This window comes from Heterocephalus glaber, unplaced genomic scaffold (genome assembly GCF_053883595.1).
Source record: "Heterocephalus glaber isolate CG9 unplaced genomic scaffold, H.glaber_assembly_v1.0 deba00001757, whole genome shotgun sequence".
Taxonomy (NCBI): domain Eukaryota; kingdom Metazoa; phylum Chordata; class Mammalia; order Rodentia; family Bathyergidae; genus Heterocephalus; species Heterocephalus glaber.
The window spans coordinates 2,009,706-2,030,686 of record NW_028258454.1 but is presented as its reverse complement, the minus strand read 5'-3'; the positions used below and the strand labels follow the sequence as shown (position 1 = coordinate 2,030,686).

The 20,981-nt window shown below is 45.5% G+C and overlaps 1 protein-coding gene across 1 annotated transcript; it reads right to left on the bottom strand.

Annotated features, from left to right (window-relative positions):
• Nucleotides 1-1,538: 1,538 nt before the first annotated feature.
• On the bottom strand, nucleotides 1,539-20,520 carry Lhfpl2 (LHFPL tetraspan subfamily member 2). Its single transcript, XM_004870195.3, has 2 exons — nucleotides 20,094-20,520; nucleotides 1,539-5,336 (listed from the first exon to the last, which is right to left on the bottom strand). The coding sequence occupies exons 1-2, from the start codon at nucleotides 20,518-20,520 to the stop codon at nucleotides 5,080-5,082; spliced, it is 684 nt and encodes a 227-aa protein (XP_004870252.1). The 3' UTR covers nucleotides 1,539-5,079.
• Nucleotides 20,521-20,981: the final 461 nt, after the last annotated feature.

The following is a 20,981-nucleotide window of genomic DNA, read 5'->3' as shown; positions in this document are numbered from 1 at the left end:
CACCTGAACTTGGGCTTGCTTCTCCCGTGAATAAATTAGTGGTTTCCCCCAGCCTAGGACTTTTTGGGACTGCTTACGTGGGGATGTTAGCTTCTTCAGGATACTTGGCTATAAAAAGCCAGAGCTGCTAATAGCTACATGTTATTTGATTTGACTTTTTCTTTGCCATGTGGGTTTCTGCTTTTATCTGTATGCCATCTACCTAAGCAAAATTAGTAGTACACATGTTGAAGGGTTATTTCACAGAACTCTCCAGGGTAAGCAGAGGAAGCTGCAAGAAGGTGGTGGGGCAACAGTGGGATCACCACCAAATGACTAAGCCACTTGCAGGGCTGTGCCATGGAGACAGTTAGTGGTCTTGCTGCTTTGAAGAGTGTTTTGTGTTGATGCCCTTCTCCTTAGTGTGGAAGGGTCAGAAAGGTATTGATTGAAACTCCTGAAGTAACAGCCATGTAAGAGGAATGCCGAGGGCAATAAAGACTGTCCCTTTCCATGGGTTTTGCTGACCATGGGGATCCAGGAGTGAGTGGTGTGTTCCAGGAAGACCGGGCCTGGAAAGCTGCTCCAGAGCACAATTGTCAGGTCAAAGCTAAGGTTGGGGAGGCTCGAATTCAGCTCCAAGTCAGGTCCTTTCTCTTGGGTATACCTTTGAAAAACATGAAGTAATACCTGAAAAAGCTATGGAAAATTTCCAATTCTGCTTGGGCTATTCAGATTACAATTTGTTTGGAAAACTTTCTTTAGTGATTTAGGTGTTTTGCCAGCTTTTAAAACCTTGATTTCAATTAGAAACGTGCCAGAAGTCAGGTATATTTAGAAACCAAAGCATAACTATACTTTGAGCTGCTGTAAGCCCTGGACCAGGGAACAAACAGCCACTTTTGTTTATTCTACCAAACAGTAAGTGCTCATGAGATGTAGAGAGTTGGTTGAGTTTATGAAGAGAGGATTTACTGTCATCTTTGAGTTTACAGATGAGGAATCTTACTACTCTGGTTGAGGCTTCTTTTAGGCAGGATTACCTTGCAGAAGTGTAGATGTGGAACAGCTCCATGCAGTTGGCTTTTTTTCTTTTTCTTTCTTGAGACAGGGTCTTGCTGTGTAATTCAGGCTGGCCTTTAACTTGCAATAGTCCTCCTACCTTAGCCTCCCAAGTGTTGGGATAAAGGCTACCACACCTGGCTACTTTGTTAAAGAGAATGTGTCAGGTAACTTTTTCCATCACAAATGTAAAGAGACTTTGAAGCTTTTTCATTTCTTGTGTAGCTTTACTTTAAGATGTTTGTGTAATAAGTTTTTCTCCTATTTATAATTATGTTAATACTTTTCCAAGGAAGAAATACTACTTATTTAGAAGTTAGAAGATAACCTGTAGTAAGGATGTGATATATATGTTATTAGTAATAGAATATTTGGAAAAGCTTGAGTTAATCTTTATCCTCATTGACTTAATAAGTGTTTCGATTTTGACTGGTAGCTGTTTTCTCCATCACACTGTACACATCATAGTGAAGCCAGTAGTCTCAGACTCGTAGGAATGGGTTTGTAAGATCTGATTTAATTCAAATCTGAGGGGGAGGGAGCACAATGTGAAAATACATAGGCACAGGAACCTCATCAATGCTAGACAATGTATTAGTTTACAGTATAACGGTAACCACACATTTGAGGGCTCAAATTGAGTCTATCGCTGTAGTACAGTTTTTGTTTGGCTCAAGTGGCTGTTTAATGTCAAGTGGTGCCGCGTTCCTCCAGAGCACCTGACGACTCCCTCGTCCTTAGAAAGTTCCACCACAGTCTCAGAAGAAACCCAACCATCTCTGACTCTGGCCCCACAGGGCGTCACTGCTACTTTAAACAGACGCAGGTGGTGATTCCTGGGGCCAGGCGTTATTGCAGAGGTCTGTCCAAAGCCGGACTTAGGCTAAGAAGGCGTGCGGTCAGCCCTTCCACAGTGGCCTAGCATTGACAGGGTCCAGGAAAGCACGCTAAGAAACAGTGCCTGCGATTATGTTCCAGCAACTAGTCGTCACACTAACAGAAAAGGCAACACGCAGCTTCACATTTCACACAAAAGACTAGCATTAACTGGGCCTGGCTTGCTGGCTTAACTTTCACATAAATAGAGTGATTATTATAATTTAGACCCAGGAAAAACCTATTTCATACCAGTCTTTTCTTCACATAAGATTCATGTAGCATTAAAATTGTCATAGGCTAATAACTAGGCCATGAAGGCAAAAATGTGTAACTCTCCTTTGCCAAAACAGAAAACATCCCTGTTTTGATTCCTGTCCAGTTTCCAAAAGAAAACATACATACACCTTTGTTATTGCACATCTTTCACAAAAACTTGTGTATGTATATACATATTTAAATATGCTACACATTAAACAAAAGACTGGCACTTTATGGGATACATGTTTAACAAGAATCATTACACCACAGCTGTTTGAGAACTGCACAGAAACCCTCACACAATTAAATGTTACACTTTGAATTAGCACACAGGTTTAAAGAATCCACAGACTCCGAGGCAAACATTTCTGCCTCAAAGTGCTTTGAGATGCCCAGCCCGTCACAAAACTTTAAGCACAAATGCAGGCAAAATAAATAGGCTTTTCTTGGAGTAGTAATGGTCCTATTTATTAGAAAATGTGGATTGAGTGGTTTTTAAAGAGCCATGCAGGAGGGTTTTGGTCCAGGGTAGCATTACAGTCTTATCCCAAAGAAAGGCTGGCTGATGAGCTGAAGGTTTCACAGACCCAACACTGCCTTTCCCTGTGGCAGAAGACTCATTCTTCCTGTTATGCTAAGTCAGTTTTCAGTGGCTTGGGGTTTTGTGTATGTGCCTTTTTCTTCTTAGTGTTCTATATCATTCAGATTAATGAACACTGTCAAGTGACTTTGTCCTGCCTGAGAGGTCCCATTTTCTTTTGTGACTGCTATTGATGGGTTTACTGTGACAGGGTGACCTAGGGGAGCCCTCCCACTTTTGCCAAGGAGCAGGCAGTGAACACACTCACAGGGTCTTCTGGGCCTATGCCTTGTCCTAGGAGGCGGCTGAGATTGTAAAGTGGATTCTCTATCTTGTAAAGGTTAATCTTCCAATAAGAAATTTAAGAAAAAGTTGTATCAGCATTTGCCTGATGAAGGAAACTGCTTTAAATGAAAAATACTGCTCAGGTTTGAAAGTAGTTACCTGGCAGGAGGAGGGTCTTGGTTAGACATTATAAAGCACTGTCAGGCACAGGAGCCTCACCCAGTGGCTCCCATGGCCCATTTATTTCATGTGGTTAGAGAGATGGTTAGTGTTTCCTGAGCCTTTGCCTAAGTTTCTAGGAGGATACCTGTTAACCCTTCTCTCTCTGAAAAAAGCTGGCTTTGGTTCAGAAGATTTGCTCATATTTTGCCCTTGGCCTTTCACCTGTGAGATAAGATGGTGTCTATTATAGGCCAAAGGTCAAACAGGATATAATAAAAATGTTAGTCTCCCCGTTCCATTTCTGTAAAACAGCTATTTATTCTGCCTGCCATGGTTCTAACTCACACAGCTTTGACATCATTCACTGGTGCAAAGTTGTAACTTCTGAGTCAAGTTTGAATATCTGGTGGTACTTAGCACAAAATACCTTGCCAGTAGAAGGTGCTTATTAGCTGTTACATTTTCAGAATAAAGCCCGCTGTGAGCAGATTCATAAACCCGAAGAGACTCACACTCTTAATCTTTCCAGACAGTGGACAGGCCCATGCCCCCTGACTTCTGTGGGTGAGGAATGTTTCTCCCTCTCAGTCCCTGATGCGCATGTCAGACTTTTGCTCATTCTGATTACCACCTTCCCAGATCAATTGTATTGGAAACTTAAAGAAACTACATTAAAAGCCCTGAATCTTTTTTTCTTTCTTCCTCAATCCTTTCTAACAGTGGTGTTTGAGTATTTCTGTAAACAGGTATAGGCAGGTGCTGTGAGCTTGGTCTAGCTCGGGTTTTTGCATAAACTTTCTACTCTCTGCTTTCCAAGTCTCTGGTGCAACTCTTCAGTTGCAGAAGTTTAATGTTATTTCAGTCTTCTTTCAGGCTCTAACACCAGTGACTAGAGAAGCTTAACTCCCATCACTAGCTCCCTTTTCCTGCAAACTTTCCTATTCTGCTGCTAAAGGAGTTGGGAATCCAGCTGACTAAGGTTGGATCACCAAACAGGAAAGGTCCCCCCAGGGCCGAGATTTGGCAGTTCCTCCTTGTGAGCACCTGACTGTGTCACAGCTGGTGTGGAGCCCACTGTCCCTGATAGAAGGAAACATGTTTCCTTTGGCAGTCAAAGCACAATCTTGGATCTAGAAGAAAGAGGAGGCAGGGCCTGCATGGGCACTAGCCTGGCTGCTGGAAGAGGAAACTGCTCATCTGGCCAGGGTGTGAGCTTTTATCCTCATGTGATTGTACAGGCCCTTGGTGTCTCTTACTCAAACATTTCTAACACCTTGGAGTGACAGTCTGGGTGATCTACTTTCCCCCAGAATTCAGCTTAGAGTAAGTCCCACACTGTCTTTGAGGACTTTGGTCCATTGGCACACATCCTATCCCCAGTAAGTTTGTGAGTATCCTTTTAGTCTCCAACTGAAACAATATGAAAGAACTAGGAAGAAAACCAAACGCCAACTTGAGATCTCATCCTAAGGCAGAGATGCTCACAGACATGCAGCTGTGAGGCAGAAACTTCCTCTTTGGCCTTAAAATGGCCTGCCAGGCTAGTGGCCAACTAAATCTTCTCTGTTGTCAGAGAGATGGTGCCTTCATAATCCCGGTCATTATCCTTCATTGAGACCTGGGGAGATGGGGTCTGATCGAACCCCACAACTGCAGTCAGGGTTGCTAAACGATGTTACAGGTTGTTACTCTTATAATTTGTCCTTGTCCAGTAGCTGTGCTTAGTCAGGTGTTGCCCCTCACAGGTCCTGTAAAGGCCCAGACTGTGGAATGTGGCTTTGATAGGTGAAGGCTATTTCTCCACTTGATTCATATGATGAGGACTGTTTCACAAGATTACAAAGGAAAAAAATGACATTAATGTCTCTTCCACACTAAAGGAGGCAAATAAGGTTTTTCCCTTCTTCAATTTCTTCCTGTACTTTGTCACTGGAGGTTGCGATTTCTGCTTGTGCGGAGAAGACAGCACAGATGAAGGTGAGGACTGTGCCGCCGATGGCAGTGTAAAAGGCCCAGCCCAAAGAGCAGTCTCCGGGTTTGTAGGCGGATGCATAATGTCCACAGTAGTCTATGGCTTTCTGGCAGCCCCAGCCAGCAGGGTAGAGGATGAGACCAAGGATAAGGAACAGGCCTGCGGGACAGAAGAGAAAACTGATGAAGCCTCGTAGCTCTGTAGCACACTGCACCCACTGCAGTCTGCTGTTAACTGCTTCTTGCTCTGGGCAACAGCATCTGTTCCATAATAGAAAATGTTCAGGATCATTTTATGCAACTAATCTTACCTGAGCAAGAAATGCCACTTAGAAATATTTTCAGCCACTTACCTGCATGTTGAAATGTGACTCCGTTAATGATTTCTCTTATGGGAAAGTAGATGAACTATCTGCTCAGGGCTGTACTGCTGTGAGCATTGCCCTTTGGGTCTAAGGCAGACGCTGGCAAACCAAGGCCATCAGGCCAAATGTGGCTTAACATATCGGAACACAGTGCCCATTCATTTACAGACTGTTTTTGTGCTAGAACAGCAGAGCTGGATAGCTGCTACAGACCACATGTCTGCAAAACTCAGGGTGTTTACTATCTGGGTTTTGGGCCCTGGCACAAGGGAACTCCTCACAGAAGCATTGGAATGCAAGCTGGTTAAATGTGAGACAGGTGCTTTGCAGAGGGCCAGATTTAACCTGATTGTCAGTGCTCCAAATACACCCACAAGAAGTGTCTTCTAGTATTTGCCAACAATGAATTTCACACAGATCTCTGTGATTTACAGACAAATCACAAACTTTCTAACAGTTTTTTTGTGTGGATGCTTTCAAGTCAACTTTGCCTTGAGTAGATATTAATAAGCCCTGCTTCCATTCTTCCATGCTGTTATAGCAGCATCCTTCCTTAATACTCCTCACAGCTTGACTTCTCCTGAATAACTGGAAATGGCAAATCTAAGGTCTTTCTCCTGCCTGGACTCATATCTCAGGGAGAGGCAACTGATGTGCAGGATTTCACATATAGGTGTTTGATGCATGCTTGTGCAGCCTGGCAGCAAACCCTGGTCTGCCTCAGCCTAGGCCTGGCCCTGGCTCCACACACCAGCAGACCTGAAATGCAAAAGTAAAAAGGCAACCCCCAACCCCAAGTCTTACCCTGTGAAACTCCAGTAGGAAGGCTGTAGTAAAGGCCTTTAGTTCATCTGCATGATATTAGTAGAGAAAGGTACTATTTTCCTGTGTAGCAGGAAAAATTTATCTTTGAAAAATGACAAGATTACTAAATTATAACTGAAAAGTCCTATTTTTTGTGATACCTTGGATTAGAACTTCATCCTTAAAAATAAATTTTGGCTTGGAGCTCTTTATCTTTTCCTAGACAGAAATCCTCTAGGTTTGCCACCCTACAGTTTCCAAGTGACTTAGCAACTTCCCTGCCCAGCAAACATGACTGGAGTTGTGACACTGAGGTCTGAGGGAAGACTAGGGACAGTGTTGTAGGCCACAGATCACAACTTTCACAGTCACCTTCATCTAGGATGGTCCTCTCACCTGGCTGAGCAGTTCTCCCCAAGCAGTCTTTGGGACTAAGTGTTGCCCCTTCACCTGCTGTCCCACTTAGGAAGCCTCCAGGGACTCTGTGCTTGCTGTTTGCAGATGGTCGATCACAAAGCTGAGCCAACCCAGAGCCCCAGACTGCTTTCTGCACAGGTGGGACAGACCAGCAGTGCATGTGAAGTTATGGGGTGGGGAAGGGAGCCAGTCCCCCTCTAGAATGGGAGGGTCCAGAACCAGCAGTCTGGGGTGTGGATTCAAGTCAAAAGCTAGAACCGTGCAGCCGGAGAGCTCACATGAGGCAAGGACATGAACTAGCAGTAGAGACCTTCTAAGTTATGAAGTGGTTCAGTCATTTAGGACCTCTGACCTTGAAGTAAAGTCAGGTTGGAATCAAACATTTTTCTCCTGTGAGCTGAACCTCAGAAAAGCTTCCTGTCTGATTTCCTCACCTGTAAAAATGAACTAATCTAAGTCCCAAGGTGGCTGAGAATTTTAAAGTCTAGAGTACTTTTTCTGTATTCATAACAAAATTGGAAAAGAGACCAGTAGCCTAATCACATTAAAGCATTTCACAGCCTGCTCCAGTGTGTAAGCACAAGCCATGAGTCTTCCCGATAATAAGCAATGAACCAAGCAAGGTAGGAAGAGTCCTGCCACTAAGCCCCAGCCCAACCCTTCTATTTCAAAACCTTGCAATGCTACTGCCTCAGCCTGAGTAGCTAAGATCACAGGAGTTACCACCATGTCCAGCAGATCTGCTCATTGCAGAGGGGTGGGGAGGAATAATGTTTTAAAAGGTATAATAATTTTGGGAAAGGGAAGGGTAACAGGCTCCAATTTAGCACCATTGAAAAGAATCGCTGCTCTTCATCTGACCAGGTTTACGCAGCAGAGAGATCCAAAATGACTTAATTCTAAGGCCTGTGACAAGCCCGTTAATCCTGCTGCCACCCCACCTTGTTCTCCACACAGCCTCACCTGAGGCACAGTGAGCTCTGTCCTCCCTCAGGTCTAAGTGCCTGCCCTATGGACCCCAGGCACCCCACCGGGGCTCCAGGACATGTCCCTGTGCAGGACTTGGCCCCTCTGTGGGAGCAGGCAGATGTTCTCCGTGCAAGCCTAGGGCAAGGGCAATGTGCTTCCCTTTAAGAGACCCAAGATATTCACATGTAGTTTCAATTAAATATTGATTACATGTTTCATTTGTATTATGTGCGGCTTCACTCTAAAATGAATGCAGTTTAATATACCAGGAACATAAGACAAGGCAGGAGTGATGTAGGCTGGGTGTGGATTATAATTACTTTGGGTTTTTTTGGTAATATGCTCCAGCCACCATACAGGAAATTGGTGCGATTTCAGTTGTATTTTCTAAGAGAAAAGTTGGAAATTAAGTGCAAAACAATGATGCATAATTTGCTGAACTCTCTCTTGTCACATGGTAGCATAGATACTGGCAAAGAGGGCTGTAGTGTAACCAAGAGGATAAAAGAGATCTTTAAAAAACTGGGATCTTTCTTTTTTAGTGTAGGCCACCATCTCCTCAGCTCAGATGAATGGATGGAGGAAGGTGGGTTAGGGTTTGTATCCACAGGGAGGGGAGGAGCCCAGAATAGTCTGGAGATGAAACACAGAATGTGACACCCACCCCCACCCCCACCGGTCTACTGCCTCAGTATTCCTCCCATCACCCCTGCATACCTAAATAAAGTGGGTGGAGATATGAGGCGAATGAGAGTGCCTCCCCCCATCTCCTTTGGAGCTAGCTTTGAATAAATCTTTCCACCAAAATAAATGGCCCCCCCATATTTCTTGGAGAGCAAGTAGTGCAGACCTGCACTCCAGTAACAGGAGGATCCCCATGTCCAGCCCGCAGTGCTAGAAACTAGAGCAAGAAGCCAAGTACTGTACTGGGTTTCACAGTGAACCTCGTTCACCTTAATCACTGTCAGAAACACCCATCACTCTGGTTCTGCCTGTGCCTTTTCCTACCACTGAATTCCTGAAAGCCTGGAGGGGAGAGCTGTGTCCCTGTGGAAAGGTAGCATTTTCATGACCTTATAGGACATCTCCCCTCTGTCTCACTAACAGCCTCCTGGCACATTGCACCCAGAGGATCAGAAGATGCCACTGTCACTGACCACTGGGTCAGCCTAGACCATGACTCAACCTTACTGGTCAAAGAAAAAGGAAACTGCTGGTTAGCCACGAGAACTACCCTTCAGAGGCCATGTCAGGCTGCAGACAGCCCCACTGTCGCTGGCTCTCACCAGCCACTGCCTCTCCATGCCACCTCTGCACTCTGCCACCCGAGTCATGTTAATCTCCCTGCTGCTTCCTCAGCCAGCAGGGAGCCTGCGCATGTGGTTTGGGTGTAACTCAAAACAGGCTGGGAGCTGTGACTTATCGCTGCAGTCCCAGTGCCCATGACACAGAAGGCATGAAAACCAAAACCCACTGGGAAAAGGAGTCACGGTCCTTCCTGCTTCTTCACAACATTCAGCACTGACTGGGAAAGATCAGCCACGAAATCATGTCTGACCTACTTCCTACCTACTGCCCTCAAACCAGATAGCAGGCTATCACAGAACTTTAGGTGGAAAGAAAAATGCCTTCATGGGCCGGGGATTTAGCTCAGTGGTTTTGCTGCCTGCTGTGCAAGCGCAAGGACCTGAGTTCAATCCCCGGTACCAAACAAAACAAAACAAAACATTCTTGTCCAAAAATGCCTTCATGGTCTTGGCTGGTACTGAAGCCTGACAGACTAAGCAGTGTGCTCCTGGGGTAAAGTCGATGGACTCAGGCTCCAGGGGTGTGGGTGCCGGGAACATGGGCTGAGTCTGAGCCACAGCTCTGTAGTCTTGAGGAAGGGAGAATGCCTCAGCTGCCTCACAGCCTGTCCTTGGCCTTCTGTACCCGCCTACCCTCCAGGGCAGACATACAACTGCTACACTATCACTACTTGTCTCTGCTGGTCACCTCAACACACAGACAAGGCCATGTGCCCCGCCTGCAAGTGAGGTCACCAGGCCACTCCCACTGTGTGCAGTAACAGTGGGTGAGTCCTGGGCATCACATCCCTGCTTCCTTTTCAGGCAGGTCCAGATCAAAGTCACACACTGATGAGACTTCCATTTGCAAAGGAAATCTTTAAAGGACAAGAACAAAAGACAGCCATCTGTTACTGCTCCCAGCAACCCAGGGAGAAGCCACAGTAAGACCCAACACTGATCGCACCCGTCACTGTTAGCGTACTATGTAATTCACTGTCTGTCCCCACCAGCTCATTGTGGACTCCGTGATGACAGAGGACTTTCCGCAGCCTTTTGTGTCCCAGCTGCCTAGAACAATGTCCAATGTAAGTATATAGTAAGTATTTGTTGACTGAATAGATGAATGAAAAACTAGAGTGATATGATTACATTGCATGTTTAAGCAAAGCCATTATGGGAAGTTCTTGCCAAGTTTTTGAAATAGTTGGAGGAAAAGCTTCAGTCAATAAAATGAATCCCAGGGGTTGACCGTTTTTGCCAACAAAACAGCAGCTACAGTGTTACCAACCTGAAATTCATGCCAGAGCCAAACCATGACCTGGCTTTTTACTTCACTGCCTGCACCAAAAACTACCTTCCTGGCCAGAAATGGTTCTTTGTTGGGAGGCATGCATAGAAGGTGGTGAGTCGATCAGTTATAATACATTTTCAGGTATCTGGAGACCCACCTTCCCTTAGAGGCAGAGCTCTGAAATAGTTTCCAAACATGCCTCCCTGCAGAACAATGAAGAGCCAGGCTGGGTGGGGAGAAAACTGGTGGAGTGCAGAAAAGGACAGGTACAAAGGGAAATGGGGAAGTGGATGTGGGCAGACTGTGGCCTTGGCCATTTACGGAGAGGCCGGGTGGGCTCCAGAGATAGCCTGAGGCTGTGGAATGGCAATACTGCCAGCACCAGGTGCAGAGGAAAAGGCTGCAGCCTCCAGCACAACTCACAGACCCGCCGGAGCAGAGGGCATTGGGCTTTCTGGTTCCATTAGAGGCATGGCATGTTTTAGGACATTTCTCTAGGTCTGGGGGGGCCGGGCAGAGAAGTAGGCACCACACTTGCCTGCTAGTTAACACTGACCTGTGTGCTGACCCCTCTTTTCCTAATTTTTATCATTGTCTATGCTGACGGCTGACATTCTTTGAGGATTTCTAATAGCTATCTGCAGGGCATCAACCTTTTCTCTTTCACAGTTTCCCAAAGCAGACAGCCAGATACTATGAAGACTATGATGAAGACATATCGCACCAACATTAGCTCCGTGTCCACTGAGTGGTCAATGAGGTGTTCTCATCCCAAAGCACATGGCGAGGACTGAGTGCTCATGTGTGGGGACTCCACAGACACTGTTGGGGAATGACCCTCCATCATCAAGATGGGGCTCAAGTAGGGTCCCTGCTCTGTCTTAGAAGAGACATATTCGACAATTTACAAGGATTTTTGTGGCTGAAAACTTTAGATAAAAATTATGATTAAGTGATCAGCCAAGTATTGGGAGGTCAGTCTTTTTATATTGCTAACATTAAGGACATTGAAAATAACCATTATCTCTTTGTCATAATTTCATAAACGATGTTTTTTTTATAATGCTAGGAATTGAATCCAGGGCCTGCACAGGAGCTTCATTCCCAGCCATTTTTCTTTTGAGACAGTCCTGCTAAGCTGCCCAGGTGGAGTTCAAATCTGTGATCCTCCTGCCTCAGCCTCCAGAGTGCATATGCCACCATACCCAGTTAAGAAAGAATATTTTAACACACACAAAAGTGAAGAATGTAATAGGATAGTTCTTTAAATTGCACACATTTAGCTCTATAAAATCTTAAAATCTTTTTTTTTTTTTTTTTTACTGTGGACTGGTAAAAGTGTTACTAGCAGTAGTGACTGATAATATGAACTAAGCTGGCAAAAGAAGTAAAATGCAGTATAGACACTTGTTCAAATGCAGCAATTTCTGGTGGCTGAGATGGGCGGGGAACCCTTCTGAGAAGCCAGTGATTTACTGTACAAGCACTAAAGTCAAGGACAAGGGGTTCCTTCTGAGTTTTGTCTCCTTGGAATCTAGTTGCAGTCTTCTTTTAAAGTTTTAAGAGTTTAAAGAGACATTTCTCAGACAACTAAAAGCAGCAAGTAAATATATGAAAAAATGTTCAACATCACTGGTTATTCGAGAGATGCAAATGAAAACAACACTGAGATTCCACCTCACCCCAGAAAGAATGGCTGCTATCAAGAAATCAACCAATAACAAATGCTGGCGGAGGTGTGGGGAGAAAGGAACCCTTCTCCATTGTTAGTGGGAGTGCAGGCTGATGCAACCACTGTGGAAATCAGTATGGAGATACCTCAAGGTATCAAGATACCTCAAGATCTAGGACTAGAGGTCCCATTTGACCCAGCTATTCCCCTGCTGGGTATCTTCCCAAAAGAATTAAAAGAATCTTACTACAGTGATATATGGTCACCCATGTTTATAGCGGCACAGTCTGTAATAGCTAAAGCTTGGACACAGCCCAAGTGCCCATCAACTGGAAACTGGATAAAGAAGATGTGAGGTTTTTTTTATAAAAGGGAGTACTACTCAGCCATAAAAAACAAGAAACTAGAGACATTTATAGCTAAATGGATGCATATTGAGGCCATACTCTTAAGTGAAATAAATAGGACACAAATGTGTAAATACCGAATAGTTTCTCTAGTGTGAGAAACTGAAAGTGTAAATAAGGATTAAAATGATTAAAATGAATAACTGATCATTTGAAATAGGAAAAGGTCCAAAGGTGTAGGGGTGGTGGGAGGGGAAGGGGAAAGGAAAGAAGGTAAAGGAAAAATTATGAGAAAAGAAAAAAAATGGAAATGAAATCTATGTAAATAGGGAAGGGTGGAGGGGTGAAGGGCGCACAGGTAATGGGGAAAAAAATAAGAACCAAGATACATCATGTACAGGTACAAGCACCCAATGATAAATGTAATGAATTGTATACCTAAAATGTACCAATAAAAGAATTTTTTAAAAAATAAAGTTTTAAGAGTTTATAGACAAGCTGGACCAGTGCCCAACTTGACATGTGGCAACTTCTAGGACCAGATCAGGAAGCAGAGGTCAGAGGGTTCGCCCAAGTCAATGCTGATGGCAATGTCCCTACAAGGCAGATTACATCACATACCGGCACAGTATGTGTTTAACAGTAAGAGCTTTTTAACCAGCAAGATTTCTGAGGGGAAAGAAAGGAAAAGGAGCTCGTTGATATGTGCAGGTATTAATTTTTTTAAAGCTTGTATCAGTGCTGCTGCCATCTTCCCAGAGGACCTGGTAGGATATACATTTTCTAATAAAAGCACTCCTGTAGCACTGTAACTGATGAGAAAAATACTGTCCAGGGTGGGGATGGAGACAGGAGAACAGGGCAGCATAAACAACGCTCTGGATGGCAGTCAGAGCAAAGTTATCATAAAAGGCCCTTAGAACAGAGGCCTCCAGAGGAAGTTTTTTATAATTACTCCACATTAATGGCTATCAGTTAAAAATGATCTGATGCTCTTAGGGTATGTGGAGACACAGTGTAAGACAGGGCACTTTGTCATCACTGCTCCTCCACAGGTCCTTCCCAGCCGTCATTCACTGGCACTTTGCACTTCTCTCAAAAACTGCTCAAATATAGCCTCTCGAAATGTTAGTCCACATTCAGAGAAGCTGTTTGTTATACTGCTTCTAAGCAGCTAGGAGAACTCTATGAGATGTTTTCTCAATGAATTATTCCCCTGACATGCAGGATTATGAAAGACAGCTCTTGTTTGGTAATTCAGAATAAACTGTCAAAGTGCAGTATGCAGTATACTAAAAGACACTCTTTAACTGGTTCCTGTGCTATGAAACTCTGCAGACAATAAGTAAACATCTTGCCCTCTAAGGTCTCTGGGTGTGTAATGATTTAGCATTACTATGTTAAATGCTACAACAAACCAGGTACCACCTTTTTAACCTGAGTCCCTGAGGTTGGCCTCTATCACTCTGAATACACTGTCACTCTGCATTTTGGTTTGAAATTAGAGTTGTGGTCACATATTTGTACTGATTCTAAAAGTATTTTAATATTGACCTCATTGTCTTAATATGTGTATTTATAGATTTAGTCTGTATGGGAGGGGGTTGAACTGAGAGTTATTGCTGTTCTTATCATAAAGCTCCTGGGGATTCATATATAATAAATGAACTTAAGAGGTGACTGTGCTACCGCACAGTTCTTCATAGGAGGCACAGTTCTTTCCACAGTGGCTTCACAAGTTAGAAGAGTATCATCCATGCCTTAAGCTATTCAGAGTCCTGAAATGCTCATGTAAATATTCAGAGCTGTACTTATGTGATTATTTGTTAATATAATTTGAACTTGGATCATCCATGGCTCCTGGATCCTTTATGTCAGCAATTAAGTGGTAGCCACAGCAAGCTACTTTACACATTTTATTTTGCATATCATTTGCTGTTATCTGACTTTTAAAAGGATTTGATTTTCTTCTAGACTTTATAACTGGTTCTTCAAAAACTGATCTACACTTTAGATTTAATCAAATTAATGCCTGCTTGATTTACTTCCCTTTACATAGTAGTTTTTAATCTAATGATAAGGTTGAGTTCTTTATTTCTCTGACATGATTTTTTTTTAACCTCTCTAGGGCATCATTTATGAAATGATGACTCTAACACAGCTAGGGAGCAGAAACTCAAGAAATTTAGGTCAAAGTCTACAAATATTTGTACTAGGTAGGCATCCCATAATAGTTCACTGACTTGGCATTTAAATTTGGTCTGCCTTACTGTGACATTTATATATTCTTTACTTTTTTCCAAGGATTACTAAAAGTTGATGAATTAGTAAATGTGTCACATCCATGGAATTCTTAAGTTGATTCAGACAGAACTGCTGACCTGACTTGAGGCTGAGGGTCAGTCTGTAGAATCCAGAGCCCCCTTTGGAAGCAGGCTGCCTCCAACCCCTGGCTCTTCCTGAGGGAAAAACAGGCACCCTCCCTCTACTCTGAGGCCATTTTGAAGTTGGGTAACCAGGGTCACACACTACCTTCTCAGAGAAAGCTGGGAGAATTTTTTAGGTATAAAACTATGTGGTGGGTTCTCCTTCCTCCCCAAGCTCCTGTCTTCATTTTTCTCCTCTTCAATGGCTGATCTATTCTCTCTAGCCTGGGAGTAAATGGATTGGGAGGAGATTAGTGTAAATGGAACTGGCACTAGGTTGGGCTGTGGTCATCACCTTGATGCTCACAAATATCTTTCACCCTGTGAATAAAAGCAATGAAAATACTAATCCTGGAGGGTGATCTTCGTGTATTTGGGAGGCCCACTCATATTTCAGCACACAGATTTATAATAAAAACAATTCTAAAAGCAGCAAAGGCAAAACCTGCCACTTAGCTTCTAAGATTCATCTCCTCTTTTGCCTTTTTTTTCATACTGTCTTCCTTCACCCTCAGCCATTTTGCTCATACACCAGGCCCTTGAGCACCACCAGAAAAGCAGTTCCCATGACCATAGTGTCCACTCCAACCCTGCAGAGGCTGAATTCAGCCCACAGAAATCTATCTGCTCAGTCTGCTGGGGCAGCTTGCCGAGGTGATCCTCTTGAACTGAGACCCATGCAGACAGAGGAGCAGCCAGCGTGAGAGCCAACAAGATGGAAAGCAACACATGAAGGAAGACTGGAGGACAGCAGGCAGCCAGCCTGGCCTTATGGCAAGCCCAGTGGGACAGTTCCAGCAAGCCAGAGTGAGCAAATCTGAGCTCATTCTAGTGGCTCTGTCCCAAGCCCGAGTCACTGGGGAGTCCATGGACGAAGAGCCCTACTTGCATTTCCAGAAACAAACTGCTTGATGCTGTCATGGAAAACCTGGATCTTTGCATTCTACAGTTTCACTGTGGATAACATCCAGGTCACAACCTAAGGAAGACAGCTGGCAAAAACCAGCCCTGCTGGCTGATTACCCAACTTTTGTAATGAATCCCAGAGGGATACGAACCCATGTGCGGTTCTGGCTCTGCCAAGTCCTGAACCAGCTCTCATGGAATGAAGGCCAGTCAGCTGGTGATTTATGTTTCCAGGGGAGTCTGAGAAGCCACCTGCAATCAAGACTCCACTGAAAAGCTGCTCCAGAAAGAAAAGGGATAGAGTAATGTGTGCCAGAGCAAAGGGAGGGAAGGAAGAAGTTTGTATTCCTGGTGATGCGGCTGCTATCTTCTGCTTTGAAAAAAAAAATGATCCAAGGACACACTTAGTCACCCCAAAGCCCAGGACTGCTCTGCACCCTCAGCCCTGTCCCTGTACAATGAGTTCATGGTGTGAACAGGACAAGGACAAGTCTAAAGGCTACAAACAATACTCCTGCTCCTTAGAATGAACCAGTTCTAGGGAACATAAGAAATATACTAAAACTTGCCAAGAAAGCAGAAATACTTTAATACCTATCCTATAGCTGTTATTGGTTACTATATGCAAAGTACTATGCTTAAGCCTTTCTCATATATTATCTGTTATGGTTTAGGTCTAATATGTCCCCAAAAGTCTCACATTCAGAGGTGGAGCTAGTTGGAGGGGCAGTCACTGGGTATGACTGCCTGGAAGGGTGTATTCTCCACCCCAGCTCCTGCCTTCTCTCTCTGCTTCCTGCCTGCCATGCAGTGAACAGCTTTCCCTGCCATGCCATTCTTCCCTGGAGCCAGCAGGAGACCATGGGCTGAACCCACTAAACTGTGAGCCAACATAAATCTTTCCTCCTTTAAGTTGTGGGTGTTGGATATTTTGTTCCTGCGACAGGAAAGCTATCTAATCTTCAAAATAACTTTAAAGTATGTATTTTTATTATACCCATTTTACAAGTGAGAAAAGTGAGCCCAATGCTTTGAAGCTATAAGATGAGGGCTGAACTCTGCATTCCTGTTGAGAGTAAGTGCTGGAAGCTCAGGCCCTTGTGCAAGAGCACTTAGGAAGCACATCTGGGTGCCCACTACCAGGAGAGGCCTTAACGACAGGCATACCCTGCTGTCTAGGTTAACTCGATCTTCAGTAATTATTTGTTTAAAGTAACATAGGTGCCACTGAGATGGCAGATTCTTTCACACCCAGCTTCTAAAATGATAACATCAAGATCTTAGTGATTTATATTTTTATAGACAACTTTGTAAGTTGTGGCCTATTCATTAAAATTAGATGTAGCAAAGGAATATGCTTACAATATCATTTTGCAGTTACATTTTACAAAACATCCCTTGATGCAAGCTGTAAGAACAAAGACATCCCATAGTGTACTTGTGAAGAATCCTGAGCTGTTCTGGCAGCAGCCTTCTCACCATTTGTCTCAACACTGGATAAATGGGGGTGGAGTGGCTGTGCTCAGCTGCCAAGCCCTTGGCTGAGGCCCCAGAGAAAGAAAGCAGGTCAGCTGTGTGCCACTGGCCTGGTCCCTTCCTCAGCTCCCCACCTAAGATGAGGGCTGCTGTTCACATCGCTTCAACTGCCTGGTATGGACCTCTGCAGGGGAGAAGAAGCCCATGGCAGATGTGTCCCCAGAGCATGTGACAGATGCCAAGTCCATCTTTCTTATGGTTTCCTCTCTACCTGTGTTGCTGGCTGGCCTGGAAGGGTGAAGGAACTGCTTCTTTCCTGGGTTTCAATGCTCAGCATTAGGCCCCTAGAGAGCAGAATGACTAGACAGGAACCTCTGCCTCCTGCCAATTTACAATTGTGAGTAATTTCAGAAGTTTTGAGAGGCTGCCTAAGTCACAGGTTGGGGAGAAAGTCAATAGTTTCCTTAGATAACTCAGACTTTTGGAAGAGACAGAGGACAGGCAGACTAGGCCCTGGGGGGTGCTTTTACTTCCTTCCCCTCAACTCTTTTTCCCAGAGGCATTATGCAGAAAGAAAAGCCAGGAAAACTCACTGGAGTGTGTGAATAGCTAAGATACACACATGATCTCTGCACAGAAATGAATGAGCTTGCCACTTAAGTGAACAGGAACCAGCAAAAAAGGATCTGACAGACTGACCTGCATTCTTGGAGATGGGATTCACCAGTCCAACCCCTTATTAAAAACTGTGTGAACAGTCTTTGGAACTAAAGGATGCCTGTGCCTCTGAATGACTGTAAGACAGATTGGGTGTTGGGGCCCAACCTGTCCCATGCCCTGCTGTAAATGGCCACAGGCTTGCTAGAAGGGAGATCCCTACTGGAGGCCTTACAGCAGGGCAAGTCAGACTGAACCCACAGAACCCAGGAATGGAAACACAGGATGTGTGAGTTCAACCCAGCTAGGGAAAGCTAAGTCCTCCTGGCTGGTCAACCAGGGCTCTTCAATGTGTGCTGGCTTCACTTATCAACATTTTTTTCTTGACTTTTCAAAAGCCTTTGGTAATACACCATAGAAGTTTTAAAATAAGACAGTTGAGAGACACAGTATGTCCAAGGAAAATAAAGTAGGGGCATTTCTTTGAAAAGAAAAAGATGGGGCTGGGGAATTAGCTCAGTGGCACTGTGCCTGCCTCACAAGTGCAAGATCCTAAATTCAATCCCGAAAGAAAGTGGGGGGGTGGGGGGAGGAGACAAGAAAAATATGAATCAGTACTGAAATCCTTATTTAATATTTCTGGAAGATGAAATGTTAAACTCAAGGGCATATACCTCAGATTTCAGAAGCAAATCAAAGGGGACAATAAGCTTCACAGAATGGGAAATCTAAGCAAAATAATAATAATAATAATAATAATAATAATGTAAGTTTAATAATAATAATAAGGTAATTAGTTTCCAATCTCCCTATTGTTCAGACGACAGAACACCAAGGTCCAGAGAGGAGGTAACATTTATCTCAAGTGGAACTGCTAGTTGGTGACAAAACTGAAAAGGGAATCCTGGCCTCCCAGAATCCGTGAGTGCTTATGACTGACTGCCTGGGCATTCATGGTATGACAGATAAAGAAATGAGGGTCCAAGATTTGGGATGGAGAACTTAAGAGGAGCCCTGGTGGCAGGATGGAGTACATGGCCTATGAAACCAGACAAGGACGTAGAACAGGTCCTTTATCATCAGTATCTCTCTTGGCCCACTTCCTCCACCCCACTCCAATCTTTCCTGCAAATGCATACCAGCCACACCACACAGGGGCCCCTAAGATTTGAGGAACAGAAAACTATCTTATCAGCTATTTGGGGGAAAGAAAAAAAACAGTCATTTGATCTGTTTATTTAGAAGGCAACCCAGCTGAGCTCCAGCTTTGCTGCAGGCTGAGGAGAGTTCATTCATCTGGGGTCTGTTTCCTTGCAGCCCAGATCAGTGCTTATCTTCACTACAGGAGGTGTGTGCTCCCATTCCCTGAGGAGGAGCCACCTGTATCCTTCATTTAGGGCTGTGGGTGGATTCCTGTTCCTCGTGTTAGGCTTGAAATTGCTAAATACCTAGGTTTAAAAATGAATACCTCGGGCCAGGGATTTAGCTCAGTGTTTCCGCCGCCTGCCTCGCAAGCCCAAGGTCCCAAGTTCGATCCCCGGTACCAAAAAAAACCCCACCTTTTTCCCCCTGAAAAATGAAAGCAATAGTCTATTCTACTTTCAGTGCATGTCTTCTAACTCAGCATAAGGACGGACTGTTATCCTCTGGGTTCACATCCACCTTGCAACCCTCAGGGGAATCCTAGGAAGGTGGGGAGTGGGGGCTGGAATCTCTTCCTGCAGGTCACAGCCTGCCCTCGGGGATCACTATAATGAGCTCGCACTTTCTTTCTACACCTGTCTAACAAGCTCAGGAGTGAAGTTCCCAGAAAAGTGGAAGAGTAGTTTGCATTTTCTATGCATGCACAGAACATTCTCAGGCTCCAGAAGACACAATTTAAACAGAGCAGCTGATACGAATTCCTTCCCAGCCTCTTCCTGGGCCAAAGCTGAACTCACTGGGGGGAAGCATGGAGCCCGCTGCTCCCACTGAGCCCCACTCATTCCTTCTCAGCAGCTTGCTGGCTGCTGACAGGACTGGCTCTCAAGGAGATGTGCCCACTTGGGAGTGTGCCTTAATCTAGGGGGAAGCAAAAGCCACGGGCAGGTACTCAAAACCCAATAGGTAGACAGGAGAAAGCAAGCAGTGAGTGGAAGAGAGCAAGACTGGATCTTCGTGCTGAGCAGGAGTGCGCGACACAGGGAAAAGGGACCCACGTGGCGCACCAAAGGCACATGCTGCTGGGAGCAGAAAGTTGGAAGAAAAGCTCTTCGGGAGATGTCTTCAGAGTGACTGCGCCCTCCCCGCCCCACTTACCCGCGATTCCCTGCAGGAGCCCGCACACGTTGAAGATGCTCTTCTTCATGATGCTCTGCACACACATAGTGAAGACGGATACCAAGGCCACCAAGCAGAGAATGAGGATTCCCACGGCCAGGAAGATCGCAGTGGCCTGCCAGAAGCCGCTGGCGATCTCTCCGAAGCTCTCCGCATAGGGCCCGCAGAGCGTGTCTCGCGGTACGTGCTGCAGGCCAGGGTTGCGGATGCAGCGAGCATAGATGCCCAGCGTGGGGTGAGGGGGCTCGGGGGCGCCCCCTGCCGTCGACTCGGCCCCGCCGCCGCGGCTCTTGGCCTTCCCGATCAGCCAGTCTGCACTCATAAAGGCGATGAGCTCCGCGAAGGCTACCACAATACTCAGGAGGGTCCAGAGCATGGAGCGGCAGGTGACAATGACATGACACATATTGAAGTTCACAGAAGCAGTCCAGGGGGTTAATCAAAACAGCCGGCCGGTGGGGCGGGAGGAGGCGCCGGCGGCCCAGGAAGGAAGTCGTGGCAGGGTCATTCACTCCTGCGGCCCGCGGCGGCAGCAACGCGGTCCCGGGCGGGCGGCATTGGTGCTGTGACACCAGTCCTGGTCCAGCAGTCGGGCCGAAGAGGCCTCACCTAGGGCAGAGCAGAGAGCGAGGCTTGAGCGCGCGCTGGCCCCACCCACAGCCCGGCCCCGCCCACAGCCCGCCAGTCTGCGCTCCACCCGCCTGGCCCCTAGTCTTTTGGCTGCCATCTATGGAGTCCCCGGTCAGGGCCAGCAAGCCCGGCCGTCGGCGGGTGGTGGCTGGAGTAACTTTTTTCCCTTCTCCCAGACCACGCACTGGGAACTCCAGCGTCGCCGGCCCGGGAGGCAGCGTGGCTCGGGTCCCAGAG